Genomic DNA, 22,293 nt, shown 5'->3' on the forward strand with positions numbered 1-22,293 from the left:
AGTCGAAACAAGGCAGAGACAAATAAGAAGGGAAAGTCAGGTAGAGGGGCAGGCAGGCCATTGTTTGGACTCACAGACAGACAAAGTGTTGGGGAGCTGAGAAGGATGTGGCAGAGAAAAAGCCAGAGAAAAAGGCAAAGAAACAGGAGGCCTGGTGACTCCACAGCAGACAGGCAGGGAGAGAGGCAGGTGGGCTAATAGAAGCAGGAAGCAGAAAGTCAGACAGGACACAGGAGCAGTGTACCCTGTCACTGTACCCAGTAGCACTAGTGGAGCTTCCTGAGATGCAGGTAGATCCCATTCTTGGACTTTAAAACGAGTTGTTGAGTAGGGATGGGGACCCTGGTGGGATCTGGCAGCAGCTGAAATCGGAGCAGGGTCAGGGCCACAGCCACCTTCAGTGCATTCATGGCAAGTTGTTTCCCAATGCAGTTCCTATGTAAGAAAAAAACAATAAAAACATAACTAAAAAGACCCACAAAACCAAAACCAAAGCACCAGCAACAACAAAATGGTCTCCTTTTCTGTGCAGAGCTGAGCAGGTATTACTCCCTTAGTAAGACTGCCTTTCTCTCATTCACACATCCATCTCTGCTCCTGTGTTTTGACAAGGCCTCCCTGTCCCCCAGGACTAAGTCTGACCCAGTCCTGATTTTAGAGGAGTGACATACATCTGTTAGGACAGGGAAAGCACTCTAGGGGGCAGTCTAACAACATTTAGCATCATACACTCAGTGGTCGGGGAAGTTCACTTCTTCCACTGAGAGTTCCAGGTTCTCCAGTGACACCAGTGGTCAGAGTGGTAATGTGGTATGAAGGCAAAGGATCAACAACCATCAGACAACCAGATGTCAACAGAGAAGACACCAGTCTGGAAACCTTCAAGCTGCCTCACCATCTGTCTCCATTCAGTGTGCAGACTCAACTCTTCCCCTAGTTCTACAGCACCTGTCATTTCTAATGTCCCTTCTTGCAAACTTTATCATTTTCTCCCAAACTTCTTTGATATCTATACATCTCTACTCCTTAATGACCCTTCATGCCTTCCTTCAGTTTGAACAATGTCGAAGAAGCCAGGAGTGTGTCACTGTGCTCTCTGGGTACCTCTTCCTACCTCTTATCAGCTCTACTTTCTATGTTAGATCATGTTATTGAGTTTGCTGAAACAGCCTCTCTCACCCTCTGCCTGCATTTCCAAAGGCTCAGTCAATGGACTACGTGATCTGCCAGCTGTCTCTATCTCTCAACCCAGACATCCAATAGACCTTGTATCCTTATTCAAGGGTGCATGAGTAAGGGTGTAGGACAGTGTTAAGAATGAGTATGTTTCTACAAATTGTTCAATGGGCTACAGAGGTGGGGAAGAATTAGGGAATGATGTCTGTGCTTCAAGTGTCAGTGTCTCATTCTGTGCAACATAAATGTGGTCTCCTTGAGTCAGGGGAGGACCCATTTCTCTGGGTCCTACTCTTAGAACACTTTAAGGAACCTGATGCTCATAATCAGCAGGAAATAGTCTAATGATAAGGTAGCCCCTTTCTGACCCCTGACTTCTTTCAGGTATCTCTTTCCTTTACTTTCTATCCCATTTTCTCTTTTTATTTAGTTTTCAGGGGATAAAAGGGTAGAAAGGGGGAAGAGAAGAGTAAAAGTAAAAAACAAACCCTATAAAGTACCGAAGGTCAGCTACAGGACAGAACTTGCATAGTGGGCAGAGCAAGTAGTCCATCATGTTTGCATTAAGCAGAAGAATAAATAAAAGTGACTTTTACTTTTATCTGTGAAATGATCTGTGTGCACTTTACTTTCTTAGCAACCTAGTTTCCACCAGTAGCTGGAAGGGCGTACCTGCCCCCTGGCATGAAGCCAAGGAGCATTCTCCAGGTGCAATTTGTTTAAAGCTTGTTCTGGAAAGGTTGATCCAGAATTTTAAGAACTCACATCATCATTGAAACAATCCTACCTTCTACTAATATTTTAAAGTTTTTTTTTTGATATTTGTATGCCACATGGAACTCTTTGTGCTATAATGAACTAGTCAGTAGTTGCTTCGACTCCTTCAGCAGAATTTCAAATTTACCCCTTCCACAGAACATGTCAAATGCTGTGCTTTGGTTCAAAATAGTTTTTCCCCTCACACTCAGTTTACTTTCACCTCACATATACAGGTGTGTGTGTGTGTGTACATGACATGCATGTGTACCTAGAGTATATAATTTCTAAGAGAAATTTGAACATATAAAGATCTCATTTTCCTTGTCAAGTTTTGATAACCAGGAATCTTGTATATCAACATTTAGTTGAAGTTTATGTTCAAGAGAGTGCTGACATGGGCATGATGCACATTGGTGAAAAATGTTCCTAGAAGCACCAGGGTGGCTTTTCAATCATTATACTCCACAGCTACACATGGCAAACAACTGAAAAGCAAACCTTGGCAAATTAATCATCTGCTGCAGTATTCCAGCATTAGAAAACTACTCAGAAAGAGTGCTGGGCTGGTTCAGGAACGTATGGAGAGAAGAATTCTGGCAACTATAAAAGCACAGTACCTGAATTAAATTCATATTACTTTGTCTCTAATGGGGAAGGACATAGCAGAATATACTGAGGTAGAGAAATCCACTGACACTGAAACTGACTGGCTGTCAAGAAGGTTACTTGATTAACATTTCCACTGAGTGCTTTGAAATGTCACCTTTCTTTTGCACACACTCACAGACCCACAATAACCTTCTCTTCTAAACACCAGCAAACAAAAGCATGCCTGACTGGCACATATGAACATAGATCACATACATTAGGTATAATTCACCTCTACCCTGTTTCCTACACAGAATGCTTTACCTCGATCCTCCTGAGAAGGGCAGGAAAGCATGGCTGTGTTGGGCAGAATCCATTGCAAATCGGGAAGGATCAAACACCTGCAGAAAGAATACCAAGGACAAAACAGGCAATGGTCACACCCTTGTTCATAACCTGTGATGGACAAAATTCTCAGGAAAGACCAGGAAGAAGCACCAGAATTGGGTTGTATTTCCCTCTGTATTCCAGCAATACCTACCTCTGGATTTGACCATACTTTTGGGTTGTGATGAAGGGCATAAAAGTGGAGAACAACTGTGATACCTGTTGGGCAAGTGGGGGAGAGAGAAAATACATGTAATGAATGTCTGGTCTGGTGGACACTGGGGCCCTTGTATATATGAAAGACATGGTTCCATGAATCCTAAGGAACTGGTCTCCCAGGAGTGCTGACACACCTAAGATCACAGGCTCACAGGCTCACAGAAGGGACAGGCTCCAGTCAGAGACTGCAAGACCAACTAACACCAGAGATAATCAGATGGCAAGATGCAAGCACAAGAAGCTAAGCAACAGAAAACAGTGCTACTTGTTGTCATCCAAACTCAGTTCTCCCACTACAGCAAGTCCTGGAGACCCCAACACAACAACAACAACAACAAAAAGCAAGATTCTGATTTAGAATCGTATCTCATGATGATTATAGAGGACTTTAAGAAAAACATAAATAACTGCCTTAAAGAAATACAGAAGAACACGGGTAAACAGGTAGAAGCCGTTAAAAAGGAAACACAAAAATTACTTAAAGAATTACAGGAAAATACAACCAAACAGGTGAATAAATTGAACAAATTCATCCAGGATCTAAAAAAGGAAATAGAAACAATAAAGACATCACAAAGGGAGACTACCCTGGAGATAGAAAACCTAGGAAAGAGATCAGGAGTCATTAATAAAAACATCACCAAGAGAATACAAGTGATAGAAAAGAGAATCTCAGGTGCAGAAGATACCATAGAAAACATTGACACAACAGTCAAAAAAATGCAAAATACAAAAAGCTCCTAACCCAAAACATCCAGGAAATCCAATAAGACCAAACATGAGAATAATAGGTATAGAAGAGAGTGAAGATTCCCACCTTAAAGAACCAGTAAATATATTCAACAAAAATTATAGAAGAAAACTTCCCTAACCTAAAGAAAGAGATGCCCATGAACATACAAGAAGCCTACAGAGCCCCTTGCTTGGTTCTTTTTGCTGTGGCAGACTATTAGCTGGTCTGCATACATGAAGACACCACATCCTGATCCATCCTAGAGGAACCACTATACTCAGAACAGTGAGTAAGAACCCCCCCCCCACACACACACACACACACAACCCTAAGCGCTAGAGCTGCAGCTCGGAGCCTGGGACACTCAGGACCCATCACCCACCCAAACCCCAGCCTCTGGAATACCACTCCTCTTCAGCCCCTCACTTCGTCCTTTTTGCCGGGCCAGACTCCTAGCTGGTCTGCTCCCCTGAAGACACCATATCCTGACCCATCCCAGAGGAACCACTGTACTCAGAGCAGAGGAGAATCCCCTGCACTCAGATCAGTTGAGGAAGCTAGATTATCAGGAGCTCTAACACTTCATGATCATAGGATTTCAGATCCCAGAGGCAGCCTGAGTCCCAGGAGCTCTTCCACCCAAGACTTCAGGATCACAGGATCACAGAGACAGCTGGATTCTGAGGAATTCTGACACAACAGGAGAGACAGGCTCCAGTCAGAGACAGTGAGTGCAGGTATAACTAGAGATAAATAGATGGTGAAAGGCAAGTTCAAGAACACAAGCAACAGAAACCAAGGTTACTTGGCATCATCAGAACCCAGTTCTTCTACCATAGCAAATCCTGGACACCCCATCACACCAGAAAAGCAGGATTCAGATTTAAAATCACTTCTCATGATGATGATAGAGGACTTTAAGAAGGACATTAAAAAAAAAAACTACCTTAAAGAAATACAGGAGATCACAGGTAAATAGGTAGAAGCCCTTAAAGAGGAAATACAAAAATCCCTTAAAGAATTACAAGGAAACTCAACCAAACAGGTGAAGGAATTAAACAAAACCATCTAGGTTCTAAAACATGAAAATAGAAACAATAAAGACATCACAAAGGGAGACTACCTCGGAGATAGAAAACCTAGCAAAGAGATCAGGAGTCATAGATGCAAGAATCAACAACGGAATACAAGAGATAGAAGAGAGAATCTCATGTGCAGAAGATACCATAGAAAATATTGACACAGCTGTCAAAGAAAATGCAAAATGCAAAAAGCTCCTAACCAAAAACATCCAAGAAATAAAGGACACAATGAGAAGACCAAATTTAAGGATAATAGGTATAGATGAGAGTGAAGATTCCCAACTTAAAGGGCCAGTAAATGTCTTCAACAAAATTATAGAAGGAAACTTCCCTAACCAAAAGAAAGAGATGTCCATGTACATACAAGAAGCCTACAGAACGCCAAATAGACTAGACCAGAAAAGAAATTTCTCCAGCCACACAATAATCAAAACATCAAATGCACAAAACAAAGAAAAATACTAAAAAGAGTAAGGGAAAAGTGTCAGGTAACATATAAAGGCAGACCTATAATAATTGCACCAGACTTCTCACTAGAAACTATAAAAGCCAGAAGATCCTGTACTGATATCATACAGATTCTAAGAGAACACAAATGCCAGCCCAGACTATTATACCCAGCAAAACTCTCAATCACTATAGATGGAGAAACCAAGATATTCCATGACAAAATCAAGTTTTCATAATATCTTTCCACAAATCCAGCCCTACAAAGGATAATAGTTGGAAGACTCCAATACAAGGAGGGAAACTACAACCTAGAAAAAGCAAGAAAGTAATATTTTAATAATTCCAAAAGAAAATAGCTACACAAACATAATTCCACCTCTAATAACAAAAATAACAGGAAAAACAATCATTTTTTCTTAATATCTCTTAACATCAATGGACTCAGTTGCCCAATAAAAAGACGTATACTAACAGACTGGATATGTAAATAGGACCCAGAATTTTGCTGCATACAGTAAACACACCTCAGTGACAAAGACAGACACTAACTCAGTGTAAAAGGCTGGAAAACAACTTTCCAAGCAAATGGTCCCAAGAAACAAGCTGGAGTAGCCATTCTCATATCGAATAAAATTGACTTTCAACGAAAAGTTATCAAAAAAAGATAAGGAAGGACACTTCCTACTAGTCAAAGGAAAAATCTTACAAGATGAACTCTCAATTCTGAACAGGGTACAAGGGCACCCACATACATAAAAGAAACTTTACTAAAGCTCAAAGCACACATTGCACCCCACACAATAATAGTGGGCCACTTCAACACCCCACTCTCAGCAATGGACAGAAAGTGGAAACAGAAACTAGACAGAGACACAGTGAAACTAACAGAAGTTATGAACCAAATGGATTTAACAGATATCTATAGAACATTACATCCTAAAACAAAAGAATATACCTTTTTCTCAGCACCTCATGATACCTTTTCGAAAATCGACCATACAATTGGTCACAAAACAAGTCTCAACAGAGACATGATGATTGAAATAATCCCATGTATCCTATCAGATCACCACAGACTAAGGCTGATCTACAACAACAACAAAACAACAGGAAGCCCACATATACATGGAACCTGAACAATGCCCTACTCGATTATAACTTAGTCAAGGAAGAAATAAAGAAATTAAAGACTTTTTAAAATTTAATGAAAATGAAGGCACAACATACCCAAACGTATAGGACACAATGAAAGCAGTGCTAAGAGGAAAACTCATAGCACTAAGTGCCTACCAAAAGAAACTGGAGAGAGCATAAACTTGCAGCTTAACAACACACCTGAAAGCTCTAGAACAAAAAGAAGCAAATACACACAAGAGGAGTAGAAGGCAGGAAATAATCAAACTCAGGGCTGAAATCAACCAATTAGAAACAGAAAGAACTATGCAAAGAATCAACAAAACCAGGAGCTGGTTCTTTGAGAAAATCAACAAGATAGATAAATGCTTAGCCAGATTAACAAGAGGGCACAGAGACTGTATCCAAATTAACAAAATCAGAAATGAAAAGGAGACATAACAACAGCAACTGAGGAAATTTGAAAAACAATCAGATCCTACTACAAAAGGCTATAATCAATAAAACTGGAAAATCTGGATGAAATGAACAATTTTCTAGACAGATACCAGGTACCAAATTTAAATCAGGACCAGACAAATTATCTACACAGTCCTATAACCCTTAAAGAAATAGAAGCAGTCATTAAAAGTCTCACAAACTAGAAAAGTCCAACACCGGATGGGTTTAGTGCACAATTCTATCAGACCTCAAAAAAGACCTAATACCAATACTCTTCAAACTATTCCACAAAATAGAAACAGAAGGACCACTACCCAACTTGTTCTATGAAGCTACAATTATGCTCATACCTAAACCACAGAAAGACCCAACCATAAAACAGAACTTCAGACCAATTTTCTTATGAGTATCGATGCAAAAATACTCAATAAAATTCTCACAAATCGAATCCAAGGACACATCAAAAATATCATCCATCATGACCAAGTAGGGGATGGTTCAATATACAGAAATCCATTAACACAATCCACTATATAAGCAAACTCAAAGGAAAAAAAAAACACATGATAATCTCATTAGATGCTGAGAAAGCATTTGACTAAATTCAACACCACTTCCTGGTAAAAGTATTTAAAAGATCAGAATATTCAAGTCCTACTCATAAACATAGGAAAAACAATATACAGCAAACCAGTAGCCAACATAAAACTAAATGGAGAGAAACTTCAAGGAATTCCACTGAAATCAGGGACTAAACAAGGCTGCCCACTCTCTCCCTACCTATTCCATATAGTACTTAAAGTTCTAGACAGAGTAATTGGACAATATAAGGAGGTCAAAGGGATACAAATTGGAAAGGAAGAAGTCAAAATATCACTATTTGCAGATCATATGATAGTATACTTAAGTGACCCCAAAAATTCCTCAAGAGAACTCCTACAGCTGATAAACAGCTTCAGCAAAGTGGGTGGATATAAAATTAACTCAAAGAAATCAGTAGCCGTCCTCTACTCTAAAAATAAACAGGCTGGGAAAGAAATTATGGAAAGGACACCCTTCACAATAATCAGAAATAATATAGAATACCTTGGTGTGACTCTAGCCAAGCAATTGAAAGATCTGTGTGACAAGAACTTCAAGTCTCTGAAGAAAGAAATCAATAAAGATCTCTGAAGATGGAAAGATCTCCAATGCTCATGGATTGGCAGGATTAATATAGTAAAAATGGTCACCTAGCTGAAAGCAATCTGCAGATTCAATGCAATCCCCACCAAAATTCCAATTCAATTCTTCATAGAGGTAGAAAGCACAATTTTCAGATTTATTTGGAATAACAAAAAACCCAGGATAGCGAGAACTATTCTCAACAATAAAAGAACTGCTGGGGGAAAATCACAATCCCTGACCTCAAGCTATACTATAGGGCAATAGTGATAAAAACTGCATGATATTGGTACAGAAACAGGCAAGTAGATCAATAGAATAGAATTGAAGACCCAGAAATGAACCCACACACCTATGGTCACTTGATCTTTGACAAAGGAGCTAAAATCATCCAGTGGAAAAAAGATAACATTTTCAACAAATGGTGCTGGTTCAACTGTCAGTCTGTATGTAAAAGAATGCAAATTGATCCATTCTCATCTTCTTATACAAAGCTCAGGTCCAAGTGGATCAAGGACCTCCACATAAAACCAAATACACTGAAACTAATAGAAGAGAATGTGAGGGAAAGCCTGGAGTACATGGGTAGAGTGGAAAATTTCCTGAACAGAACACCAAAGGCTTATGTTCTAAGATCAAGAATTGACAAAATTTGATTCTCATAAAATTGCAAAGCTTCTGTAATGCAAAGGACACTGTCAATAGGACAAAATGGCAACCAACAGACTGGAAAAAGATCTTTACCAATCCTACATCTGATAGAAGGCTAATATCCAATATATACAAAGAACCCAAGACTCCAGAGAACAAAAAAAAAACCCTATTAAGAAATGTGGAGCAGAGCTAAACAATGAATTCTCACCTGAGGAATATGGAATAGCTGAGAAGCACCTAAAGAAATGCTCAACATCCTTAGTCATCGGGGAAATGCAAATCTAAACAACCCTGAGACTCCACCTCACACCTGTCAGAATGGCTAATATCAAAAACTCAGGTGTTAGCAGATGCTGGCAAGGATGTGGAGAAAGAAACACTCCTCCATTGTTGATGGGATTGCAAGCTGATACAACCACTCTGGAAATCAGTCTGGCGGTTCCTCAGAAAATTGGACATAATACTACCTGAGTACCCAGCTATACCATTCCAGGGCATATACCCAAAAGATGCTCCAACATATAACAAGTACACATGCTCCACTATGTTCATCGCAGTCTTATGTTAATAGCTAGAAGCTGGAAACAATCCAGAGGAAAGGATACAGAAAACGTGGTACTTTTACACAGTGGAGTACTACTCAGCTATTAAAAATAAAGACTTCATGAAATTCACAAGCAAATGGATGGAACTAGATAATATCCTGAGTGAGGTAACTCAGTCACAAAAGGACATACATGATATTCACTCACTGAGAAGTGGATATTAGCCTAAAGGCTTGAAATACCCAAGATCCAATTCACAGATCACATGAAGCTCAAGAAGAAGGAAGACCAAAGTGTGATTCTTCAGTCCTTCTTAGAAGGGGCAACAAAATAGTCACAGGAGATAGAGAGTGGGAGGGACTTGGGAGGTAGAGAGGGTGAGGAGGGAAAGAAAAGGAGACAGGATCAGTTATGGGAGGCGAAGGGGATGATATACAGAGGGTCAGGAATTAGAACAGAGGTATGTAGCAATGGGGGATGGGGAACTGAGGGTAGTCACCAGCAAGTCCCAGATGCCAGAACCCAAGAGGGATGGGATTAGCTGAAATGCCCAACAAAGGGTAGGTAAAATCTGTAGAGAACATATCCAGAAGTCAGGCAAGGCCCCTGGTTGGGGGATGGAGTCACCCACTCATCTCCAAACTTTTACTTAGAATTGCTCCTGTCTAAAAGAAGCAAGAGACAAAGTGTGAAGCATTGACTGAGGGAAAGGCCATCCAGAGACTGTCCCACCTGGGAATCCATCCCATATACAAACACCAAATCCAGACACTATTGTGGATACCAAGAAGTGCTTGCTGACAGGAGCCTGATGTAGCTGTCTCCTGAGAGACTTTGCCAGAGCCTGACAAATACAGAGGCATATGCTTGCAGCCAACTACTGGACTGAGCACAGGGTCCCCAATGGAGGAGTTAGAACAAGGACTGAAGGAGCTGAAGGGGATTGCTACCTCATAGGAAGAACAACAATATCAACCAACCAGACACCCCAGAGTTCCCAGGGACTAAACCACCAACCAAAGAGTACACATTGAGTGACCTATGGCCCCAACTGCATATGTACTAGAGGATGGCCTTATCTGGCATCAGTGTGAGGAGATTCCCTTGGTCCTGTGAAGGCTCAACGCCCCAATGTAGGGGAATGCCAGAGTGGGGAGGCAGGAGTGGATAGGTAGATGGGGGAGCACTCTCATAAAAGCAGGGGGACTGGGGATTGGATAGTGGGGTTCTGGAGGGTAAATTGGGAAAATGGATAACATCTAAAATGTAAATAAATAAAATACCCATTTTTTTAAAAAAAAAGAGTATACAGTTAAGAAAAAGTGGTCACTTTGTGCTATCAGGGATCATGGTAGGACATCAGATTCTAAAAATAACAGGGGTTGAAAGAACTGGCCACTCTTGCAGAGGACTTGGTTTCAGTTTTCAGCATCTTCGTGGTAGCTGACAGCAATATATATATACAGTTTAAGAATATCCTAAACCCTCTCCTGGCCCTCAATGGCACGCCAAACATGTAGTATACAGAAATAATATGCAGGCAAAACACATATCCTCATTTAGAGAAACAAATAAAGGAATGAGCCATCATATCTCAGAGGGAAAAAAATCATGAAATCTGGATAAAGAGACATGTTACCATGAAAGTGTGGGTTCCAAAGGTTATTGAACAATGATAATGGAATTCTAATAAAATGCAAAAATTCATAACATTTTGCCATGATATCTGCCCCAAGTTACTTAAGAAGATGATGACTTAATGACTTCATAACTCTGGAAACACATATAAACTTCTGATCCTACCTTGTCACCAGAAAACTCAAGTCATTGAAGGTAAGAGCTTATACCTTTAGGTAAGGAGCGTCCATCATGGAAAGTGACAGGTGTGTTAAGCTTTCTGGCAATAGATGGTACTGGTGGGTAGATCCTCATGGCCTCCTTGATGCACATGGTGGTGAAGGGCATCTGGTTCAGGTGGCCCCTGAAACAAAATATATATATATATATATCCTGAAGAGCAAGCTGAGCCTGAGAGAACCAGAGATTCCCTGTCCTAGAAGGCAATGTTTCCTTTTCCATTGAGCTCCCACTCACCATGTGATGGTGGATCCATCCCCAAGAAGGCCCTGGATCTCCTCTCTGCATCTTTGCTGGTGGTCAGGATGTGTAGCCAAAGCATAGAAGACCCAGGAGATCCCACTGGCTGGTGTGTCATGACCCCCAAACATAAATGAGCCTACCTCAGCACGCAATTCTTTGTCAGACAAGAAGCTCCCATCCTCCATCTGGAGAGTCCATGGTGAGAGAGCAATCTTTGTTACTTAATTTAATTCTGGGCAGTCTCAGAACTCAACTCTACCTACTCACTCTGGAGAATAGAAGGATGTCCAGGAAATCCAAATGTCTCTTTCCTCTGAGCTTCTCCATTGATTCCTTGTCCTGTACCTGAGCCTTCCTCAGCTTGACAACATGGTCTGTCCCATGAAAATGGATAAGAGACAGGGATGAGAACTACAACAACCCTCAGGCACACTTCAGCAGGTCTGTGACTTCCACAGTCCCAGTCTAAACATTGTACAGAGCTCAGGAAGCATGTAGAGGCACACGTGTTGAGAGTCTAACTCCATCTGAAGTATGATTCATCTTCCCCTAAGGACTATGTCTCAAGTAGTGTCTGGTTGAGTTGTTTAATGAGCCTCAAGCAGCATTGCTTAAACAGTGGCAGAAATAATCACTCCCAGGCTTAGAGACACTCTCCCATCTCTATTACTAATATTGGTGCCTGGGAAATACCCAGGATAAATGCATATAAATCTTTTAGGAATACTCGAGGCATTGAGCCTACCTGAAATGTCATGGCCAGTTCATTTAGGCTGAACCTGTTAAAGAAGCTGAGACAAAGGAGAAAACAAAACCTGTGTGTTCATGGGCGATCTGGCAGGCAGAGTTGGTCTTTCGGCCATGGGAAGTCAGATTATAGACAATGTCGTTGTGGAGGAAGACGTTTTTCATCCGGGAAATCATTAAGCTGCTCAGGTCACTAACAGCCTGGAGGTAGGACTTAGAATTCCTGAGGAAGAGAATACAAAACAGGATGGTAGTAGAAATATCTGTCCTGGAAACAGAAGTGGAGTTTTGGTGAGGATTCCTCATAAGAAGGTTTAATAAGTAGCAGGGAGGTACTCATCCATTCTGTGTTATAGCCCTGTGAATGGGGTATATGACTAGAGCAGTGTTGGATCTGCTTTTTAGTTAGAACTTGCCTGATCCCAGGGTCATAATCTTTCTTTTGGTGGAGATGAGCGTCCTATCAGCCCCACCTGTCTTCTCTGATGAGCCGCAACAGTTGGTAAGAATAAAGTCCCTGCACGTGCAGGGTAGTCACTGACCTGTCCAATTGGACACTGCCCTGGTAACTGAAGGCACACTTCATGATGGTGTCCAACATCATCAAGGAGACATGGTGAAAGATCTCTAGAGTGGTGTCTTGGCAAGCAATCTGCTCCCAATTGTCCTGTGATGGAAGTATGACATGGTTTTCTCATCCCTCCCAGAGGTGCTGTGCAAATTACACTAGAGTCTTCTCTCCACACCAGATACTCAGTTCTACATACCTGCAAGTATACCTCCTATATTAAGAATGTAAAGATATATTTGTACTGCCATGCCTGTTTCCCAGAAAATCCATTATTAGGTTGGCTAGTTCCCTCAATACCATGTGATTCTATCTCAGTTTTTGGAATTAGTTATGACCTTTAAGCTTTTACAAAGTCTCAGCCTTCTTAGTGTTCATAAGGATTAATTAGACTTGAAAAATTGACCATTTCTCAAACATGAACATAAAACCACTTTGGGAAATGAAAGGCAATGAGACAGTGGATGTGATCCCAATGGGGCCATCCTGATGTCACTTCCTCTTCATATGTCAAAGTCAGATGAGAACAAAGCACTGGGGGCAGCGGTGGAGGGGATTAGAAATAAAGTTTCCTATGGGAAGGGTGAAATGATGGAAGAAAACCAATGATGGAAGGGGATGTCTCAGCTGGCCTATGCTGAGGTATCTCTTCCTCCTGAGGGACCAGCCACACAATGGTATAGCATAGAATAGAGTTTATTCAGGGCATGAGGAGGGGAGCCAGGAGGGTAGCAGAGGCAGAGAGAGAGAGAGAGCAGAGAAGTAGAAGGGAGAGAGAGAGGGGTAGAGGTGTGGAGGCTGGCCATGACCACATGGAGAGAGCTGGAAGGGAAGGGGGAGGGGCAAGGGGCAGAGAGAACCTGCAGGTGAGGGATCATGGGATCAAGAGAGTGAGGAGAGGGCAAGCAGCCCCTTTTATAGTGGGAAGGCCTACCTGGCTGTTGCTAGGTAACTGTGTGGAGGAGCATACCTGGCTGTTGCCAGATAACTGTGGAGGTGGAGTTTAGACAGAATACTAACAAAAGGAGAGTGCAGTAGACTTCTCCATGAGAATGAAGTTCTGGCTTATATTTCATTGTCTAGTCACTGTTCAGCACAGCAGTAGAAGATCCCAAGATTGAGAGGGATTAAGTGTCATTCTTGGATGTCTATCCTACCACAGAAGCCACCACTGATTAACCAGCAAGGGAAGGCCATCCTGATATCTAGGGGAAATGACTGTTCTAGGCCACGTGCTACAACTTGGAAGTAGGAAGTGGGTTTATATCCTGTGCAATGTTCTCTGCTTGGATATGAGCAAACTATGTACATACCCTGACACCAGAATCACGTTTATCTCATCTGTTTTTGAAAAAAGTAATTTTCACAGTAATGGCTTCAGAATGATATTCCATGTATTTGTGTCTTTTGACTATTTACTTAGAGAATAAAATCTGAGGGTGTAAGTGTGTGTGTGTGTCTGTGTGTGTGTGTGTGTGTGTTATAGATAGAAAGAGAGAGAGAGAGAGAGAGAGAGAGAGAGAGAGAGAGAGAGAGAGACAGGGAGGGAGAGAGAGACTAAGAGAGAGAAGAGAAAGACAAGGGGAAGGAGGAGGCAGGGAGAAATGGAGGGACAGAGGGTGAGAGGGAGAGAACTCACCAGCATCATTTGCACAGAGTCTGCCATGATCCCCACATAAGGTTTGAGGATGTCAGAGTGAAATGCTGGTGTTAACATCCGACGATGCTGGAACCACTTATGTCCATTCAAAAAGAACAAACCACGTCCTGGGCAAAAATTGGTTACATAGGGGTTAGTGGGACTAGAGGAAAGAGTTGGGATAATCTGAGAGGGGCAGATAGTGGAAGTTCTAGGATGATGGAGTAAGAAGAAAATCCTAAACAGGTATAGAATCGGGTAACAGTTTTCAGGATTGGGTCATTAAATCTGATGGGATCAGCACAGACGTGACTAAAGCTGAAGAGGTCTCATTTGCAGACTCCAGTTCATAGTATTTGTATGTGCACACGGACGTGGGGGCAAGAATCCACACAGGAACTAAGGACAGGAGGATGGGCAATGTGGCACATGGGACATGAGAGTGGAAAGAGGCCACAGGGAGGCTCCAGGTTACAAGGAGGGCATGGGATGAGGGAGAAGCAGGAGAATAGAAAATCCAAAAAGTAACTTTCTTTAGAAACTCCTAGACAAAATCTAATAGTGTTTTTGCATGTTTGAAGTAGAAAACATTTTTTAAATGGAGTTGAAGGCTACATAGTAAGAGCACAAAAAACGTGGGACCAAGAGTGTTTAAAGAAAATGAAGATGAGATGCAAAGAAGGAGGAGAGGATCAGGCAGTACTCATCAACATTGAGAAGATTAAGGACTGGGAGGTGGCTCAGTGGTTAAGGCTCAGGCTGTCCTTCCAGAGAACCCAAATTAAATCAAGCACCACATGGTGGCTAAGGACTGTCTGTAACTCCAGTACCTGGCATCTTATGCCCTTTTCTTCTCTCTACAAACACCAAGAATGCATATGATATACAGACATCCATTTTGGAAAAATACCCATATACATATAAAGACTAAAATCATAAAGGTAAGGACTGTTTAGAAGAAAGAAATAAGGATCTATTAGGAATATGTTAGCACTCAGAAAACATAATTGTAGTGTGACCAGAGTCCTAGTTTACAGTTACATACCAAGCCAAGGGGTCAGGAATCTATAGACGTCAGCTTTTGGGTCTGAAAAAAAATAAGGAATTTTATATTGGAAACTGACACCACATAAGGCAGCTGTGGTCAAGGCCATGGTTCTTGGTGAACCTCAGAGTCCCTGTCCTCTCCCACTACCACTGTCCCTCTCTTTCTCTTGGTACTCTCAACTTGAATCAGAAATGTAGACTTCATGTCCTAGCACATAGACACCCAAGACTGGTCAAAATGCTTAAGACATACAAACTAGGTTCTCAGTATCAAAGACAGCATGAAACTGTGTGGCTTCTACAGTGGGTCATGGCATACTCTTAGAGGCTAGGATAACCAGTAATTAGATGTTTCAAACCCAATTTACAGGCAACTATAACTAAGAAAACAATAAATTTTCTATGAAGTCAACTGTTAGAATCATTCAGTATTTAGTGAGTATTGTTGGCCTTCAGCTGGGATGTGGCTGGAGCAGTGGGAAATAATAAAATAGAAACTTAGTGGCCAATCTTCTGCCATTTATGAGATATTGAACATGTAAGAAGAATTTCCTCTGCTGGGGTGGGATCCATTCTCACCTGCTCTCCCCAGAAGCACTTTCATGTAGTCGGGGTCGTAGACCTGGATGAAGACATTACTCCCCCATATCCAGCGGACACAGGCACCTGGGAATTTCTCTACACATCTTAGCAGCCATCTTAGCTCCTGGTTCTCTGTAAACTGTCATCAGGAGAAACAAAGCAACACTATCAGGACATAGAGTCTTTGTAAAAGGAAATGAGGTATTGACAATGGACCGAACCCACTATGTTGCTGTGCTTAGGAAAAGAGGAATTTACGACAGAACAATAAACACAGAGATAGGTATATGGTGGCATAGTAAGATGATTACCATTTACAAGTCAAGGAGACAGGCCTCCAATAGAAATCTCATTGGAGCCCAGATGAAAAACCATCTCCATCATCCCCATGACCAGGAGCTTCTCCACGCTGTGAGACTTATCTGCCCAGCTTGTAGCTCTTTGGTGTTGTAACCCATTCAAACCAGTACAATCTTCAATCTCCATGTAATGCCATGTTAGAAGAAGGACTGTCAATTTCCTTTGTTTTTCTGAAGATTGAGGATTCCAATGCTAAATGTTATGTCCCTGTGATTGTATTAGATCCAGACCTGATATCCCACCATGTCTCTCCCTCTGTTCCCACAGCTCCTGAGCATTCTCACTTCTGTGGTGGCAAATGTAGCTCTGAAATCTGACATCTTTGAGCTCTCAGTAAGATGCTCAGCATTTTCCACAGCAATCCTCCCTTATGTTCATAAACAGGAGCACGTGAGGGGAGGAGTCAGTGAGTGAGCGAATATTCTGTATGGTTGAGGCAAGAGAGATAGAGTCTCGGACTAAAGCAAGTAAGTGAAAGAAGAAAAGAGGCTGAACTCAGGGGAATGCTATGAATTCAAAGACAGAAAGCAGCCAGGGTGCAGAAGGGATGGAGAGAGGCCACGGTTCCACAGGCTGCTGAGTCCTTCCTTATGCACATCCCTTCATCTGTCCATTAAGTACTGACTGAGGCTCTGCTATGCAGCAGATCCTGTCGTAGAAGCTAGTAACAAGGGCACAAATCTCCAGGAACAGCACTTTCCCTAGGCAGCCCAGGTTCACGTGGTGGTCAGAACATTACTTTTCTTGCTGTAAGGACACTTCTGTATGCTTTTTAGGTCAGGACTGTGTGGCATGCATAACAAAATTTGTCAGGGTCTGATTGTGACAGGCTAGTCCCTGTGTCCTCCTGCTTCATTTGAGTGTTTTGGGGGTTGAAGATGGCTTTTTAGGGTTTACCTTGTTGGGGGGGGGCGAGGAGAAACTCAAAGAAAGCTGAGGTTGGCAGAGAACAAAATGCTCCTTGTGCAGTCAGTGGATGAGCACATGAACAGCACAGATGGATTCACTGAGAACTGCTGGCACTTACCTATGTCAGTTTCCTTCTGAGGAACAAGGGACCATCATGGAGCAAATGCATTTGGATTTGTGCTCTAGCAGGGGAATGTGGGTTAGTTTCTAATGACAAGCATTGAGAACCATGCTGCTAGAGTTACAGTGCTTTGTGTTCCCTGATCATATTCATCCTTGAAACTGCTCTGTATTTTAATCTACCATAAGGACTGTGCAGTGGGTGCCCTATTAGGTATAAGATTAGATTCTCTGTGAGTTCCTCAGCTCGACCCTGCTTAATCTCTCATCCGGAGGACTTCTTTGTGTTCCAGTCATGGGTACCACCTCTTCCAGCAAGCTAGCCAGGCCTCTGAGTCTGCTAAGTGAGTACAGTAACCAAATCTCTCCCGGGGAGCTGCCAGGGCCTCTTCTTTCCCCTCCTCATTTCTCTCAGCTGTTTGTTGGCTGGTCACTGCCCACATGCCCCCAGTCTCAGTCCTTCCATGGCCTTTCAGTAGTCTGAGAGCCCAAGGGCTTGAGTCCAGTTGGTCCCTGGCCACCTAGCCCGGGGATCCCCAATCCAAGAGCTCTGTACCCCGCAGAACCAGACTGAGTTAGAATTCCCCATGCCAGGCGGGGCCCTGCTGCACTCACCTGGTGTTGCAGGGAATAAACTCAGCCAAGATCCTGTGCGCTCCTGCCATGCTGAGCTACAATCCCAGCCTACCAAGTTGTCGCAGATGCATGGACCCACAATGCAACAGAGACACACACCTGTGCGTGCCCACGTGTGGGCCTACATCATTCCCTATAGGTGGTGGAGGATGTGGACAAAGACAGCTCCAAGAGTACCCCCTGCTGGCACCTGCCAAGAGCCTCTCCATGGAACTGTGAGTAACTCCAGCCAAGTTCACAAGACTAGGCTGGTCTCTCTCTGTCCCCCCTCCTCTCTCTTTCTCCACGTGTTTTCCAGCTCAAGGGCAAGATGGCAGCCCTAGCCTCCACCTTGGCCAACCCCCAGTTCCACAGAGAGGGCTCCTTCACAGCTAACAACTATCTTTCAGGGTACAGTGCCTGCCATGACTCTTGTTCTAAGACTCTTTCCCTTGGGTGAGAGATTCTCCTTTCATTTTGAGCCCACAGGAGTGCTGATTTCAGTCTTTCACATGCTGCCTGCTAGTGTAGGTTTCTTTCTCTCTCTCTCCCTACATGTTCTCCAACTCGACAAGACGACAAGACAGCGGTGACTCCCTAATCTCTGCTCTCTACCCCTTCCCCAGGGGTCAGCCTTTCACTCTGCCTGCTAGCTTCTTAGGAACACTGGCTAAAAACTCCAAGTTGGGCCTGGAGGAACTGTTCCCAAGACCTGCTGGCTCCAAGCCAGCTTCCATATGTCTCCACCATGGCTTAGTCTCTCCCACAGAATCTCACTCCTTCTAACTCTGACTCTCCTATCAAGCCCCTATGTTTCTTGATTTGAGCTTTTATTCAAGGTTGGCCTTTTTCTTCTCTACATTTAAGACTGCTAAGAAAAACAAATGGGGAATACCCTGGCCTCTGCTAGAGCACCCAGCTACCACATGGCAACCCAGCCACCACATGACAGAGCAGGCCCCTCCCCCACTGCTTCTAAACCCACCATTAATGCTCTTTCTCCCCAACAGAAAGACCTGCAACAACGTTCATGCTTTCCAACCAAAAATTTTCTGGTTTTTATTTAAATGTTTCCTTTTCTCCCTAACAGGAACACCTAAAGCAACAATGTTCATGGTTTTCTTGTTTTTGTTTAAAGGTCTCCTTTTCTAACACTCATGATATATGTTCAACATTTTTTTTCAACTTTTTAAGATTTCTTCAAGGTTCAAAGGTCATCTAATCTACTTCCACAGGTTAAATCAACATGCTGATCACCATTTTTCAATCCTTAATTAACAACTAGTTTCCCTTTACAGACAATCTGTTGCTGCCTATCTCAGATACATAATTAACATGATGTTTTTCTCCCTCAACCACCCAAAAACAGACTCAAAGATACCTTCCAAGACTAAATTCCTCAAACACCTTTGCTTTTCTAGGATATCAACAGCACACCATGACGTGCTTGCTCCCAAGTAGCCTAATGCTTACTACACACCCTTTGCAGACATCCCCCTGCCAGGGTACTGCTTCCCTGTTGTGATTATCTTACAGGTGCTTCCACAAGTCCAGTGGAGACAACATCACCTTCTGAAACCTGCCTGAGTTGCCAAACTATATTCTTCCAGCCACATCATCTGACTGAAGACTCCAGTGACACACTGAGACCCAGAGACACACGCAAAACTCCAGAGACACTTGCTAAGATGCAGAAACACACACTGAGACAGAAGACAGATCCAGAACTTCCAGCTACAAATGAAGTCTTTTGCCGGCTAAAGTTACATGTTAGTAAGGAAAACATAATGTCTATCTAGATTAGTCAGATGTTATTATCTTCAAACTGTACCATCTGTATTTGATTGGATGATCCCTTGCCTTCCCAACCCCCACCCTCAACACCCCTTATTCTGTGACTTAATTGTGCTAACCCCTCTGGCCTAAATAGTGCTTTCTTTTGCCTTCTTCATTCAAAATTTTCAACACAGATGACACAGTAACCTCCCCCTTTTTTAAAAAAGTAAAAGGGGATGGAGCCAATTAAGCATGCCTCCCCAGGCCCTCGCCCTTTCTCCCTCCCTATTTAACTCAAGTCTGCCCTGAGTTTCGGGGAGGTACATCCAGATCTATCTACCATCCACCATGACTGCATAAGGGTATCTTGGTTCTTGGCTGAACATGGGCCTGGAACCCTGAGACTCTAAGGGAGAAATGGCAGGTGTTCAGCCAAGTCCCCAGAACCCAGGGTCCTGACATGCAGTCTAGTCTCCATGGACCTACATTGTTCAGTCACATAGGCCATTATAGTCCCTCCCAAAGTGCACACGTAGAGGGTGTGACTACAGGCCTCAGGCCCTAGAGAGATTTATATACTAATGACGGCCAAAGGATGGAGCCAATTAAGCATGCCTCCCCAGGCCCTCACCCTTTCTCCCTCCCTATTTAACTCAGGTCTGCCCTGAGTTTCGGGGAGGTACATCCAGATCTATCTACCATCCACCATGAAAATAAACCCTTTTGGAACCAAAGACTTTCTCATGTCATTGGGGCCTGCTGTCACCAAAGTTTCCAGCCTCTGGAACTCTAGACTTTTCTCCTGTTTGTGGGACCCACCTTGTAGAAAGTCTCTGGGACTCTGCTGTGGTCTTTTTCCCACACCTACCTGCAAACAATGCCCAAAGAGCCAATGGGAGGGTGGAGATGGGAACTGGTGGAGGGCTGTGAGCAGCCACCGTCTTCGCAGGTAGTGTTGTGCTGCCTTGAAGAGCAGCAGAAGCAGGCCAATGAGGAACGCTACTTGGAAGAACCCAGAGATGCATTCCAGAAATCTGGTGGGGCTCAGTGCAGAGATACTCATGGTGCAGTGGCTTCTGGATCATAGACTGTCCATCAATGACACTGAATCCTCCTACTTATCCTACAGATATTTCTGAAAGATGCTCCACCTACATCTGGGAGGGGGAAAGACTGAGACGAGATCCTGAATCTGAGTCCAGAGTTGACTAGTTGTCAACTAAGCAGAAAATGTCAATGGCCCAAATGTCATAACTTTCCTTCTCTACCTTTTCCCAGAAATGAATGCCTTCTATGTGCTGAAAATCATGGAAACTGGTTCACAGGGCCAAAAAAAAAAAAAAATAGTCATAGACTTTGGCTTTATGCAATTTATAGCCCAGTTTACTTTACATCTAGTACATGTAGCTGGGTAGTATTAAAACGTTTTCAGTGGTAAAAACTCCTTGCCAGAGGGAAATTTTTTCTCAAGAAAAGCGTTGTTAAGAGTTCTAGAGTTAAGAAACCTTTGCTGGGCTCCAGAGCCTCCTGGTGTACCTGTCTTTGATATATCCTCTGAGTCTTGCTATAATCTACTGCTGAGTTATGACCTCAGATGACTGTTCTGATATATGGAGTAAAAGTATTGAACTCAGGAACTGAAGACTCAAGTCGTCCTCACTACATGAACTTCTCTCTGAATCCAGCTCCTTTTTGTAAGGTCACTGTCTTAGGATAATCACCATCTTAGGATTTCTATGGCTATGATAAAACTCTGTGACCAAAAATAGCTGGGGAGAAAGGGTTTATTTCATCTTAAAGATTGTAATACATTATCCGAGGAAATCAGATCAGGAGTTCAAGCGGGAAAGTAATCTAGAGGTTTGAACTAATGCAGAGGTTGTGAAGAAATGCTTGATCTTGCTTTTATTAGTTCTTGATCTCTTATAAGGCTCACCTGATCAGGGTAGGCACCACTCACAATAGGATAGAACCTCTGATGTCAATCACTAACTAGGAAAATACATTACAAGTTTCCACACAGGCCAATATTGTGGGAACACTTTTTGGGGGGGATTATTCTTTTCCTCTTTTTTTAAAATACTTTATTTTTTTTCAAATCGTAATTTTTACTCATTCACACAGGGTTATAAACACAAAAAGGCAGGACTTGGGGAAGGGGATGACACTGGAGTGTGAGTGTTCAGGGGGAATACAGATATCTTTCAGAATAGGGTATCAGCTGGGTGAGGGTTCAGGGGACAGGTCACTATGACTCTGCCTATGATTCACTTGTCCTTATCTAAGTTGGTATTATCTGCCAAGGTTACCTATTTACAAGGTCTATGACTACTCAGGCTGGTAAATTTCTACAAAAGCTACCTGTTTACAATAGCTTATAGCCATCTGTTTCAATGTTTTTCCACAGAGACCCAAGACTTGATGTTAGTACACATGTATGACAAGCCTATTGCTGATTTTAGGCCTATGGCTGATTTTAGGCCTTCAGTGTGTAAGCA

At 42.7% G+C, this 22,293-nt stretch overlaps 1 protein-coding gene across 3 annotated transcripts; it reads right to left on the reverse strand.

Annotated features, from left to right (window-relative positions):
- Nucleotides 1-266: 266 nt before the first annotated feature.
- On the reverse strand, nucleotides 267-20,858 carry LOC114636514 (cytochrome P450 4A12A-like). 3 transcript variants are annotated; one of them, XM_028784585.1, is made up of 12 exons: nucleotides 20,664-20,858; nucleotides 16,013-16,154; nucleotides 15,432-15,473; nucleotides 14,387-14,514; nucleotides 12,722-12,846; nucleotides 12,248-12,402; nucleotides 11,700-11,806; nucleotides 11,427-11,617; nucleotides 11,180-11,313; nucleotides 3,065-3,129; nucleotides 2,848-2,924; nucleotides 267-435 (listed from the first exon to the last, which is right to left on the reverse strand). In XM_028784585.1, the coding sequence occupies exons 1-12, from the start codon at nucleotides 20,856-20,858 to the stop codon at nucleotides 267-269; spliced, it is 1,530 nt and encodes a 509-aa protein (XP_028640418.1). The 3 variants fall into 3 exon arrangements, with proteins under 3 accessions (XP_028640418.1, XP_028640422.1, XP_028640424.1); XM_028784589.1 differs by having other exon boundaries at nucleotides 16,013-16,145; nucleotides 20,658-20,858; XM_028784591.1 differs by lacking the exons at nucleotides 267-435; nucleotides 15,432-15,473 and having other exon boundaries at nucleotides 2,917-2,924; nucleotides 3,061-3,129; nucleotides 16,013-16,145; nucleotides 20,658-20,858.
- Between the last annotated feature and the right edge of the window lie 1,435 nt (nucleotides 20,859-22,293).

This window comes from Grammomys surdaster, unplaced genomic scaffold, assembly GCF_004785775.1.
Source record: "Grammomys surdaster isolate TR1022 unplaced genomic scaffold, NIH_TR_1.0 100, whole genome shotgun sequence".
In the NCBI taxonomy this organism is placed as follows: domain Eukaryota; kingdom Metazoa; phylum Chordata; class Mammalia; order Rodentia; family Muridae; genus Grammomys; species Grammomys surdaster.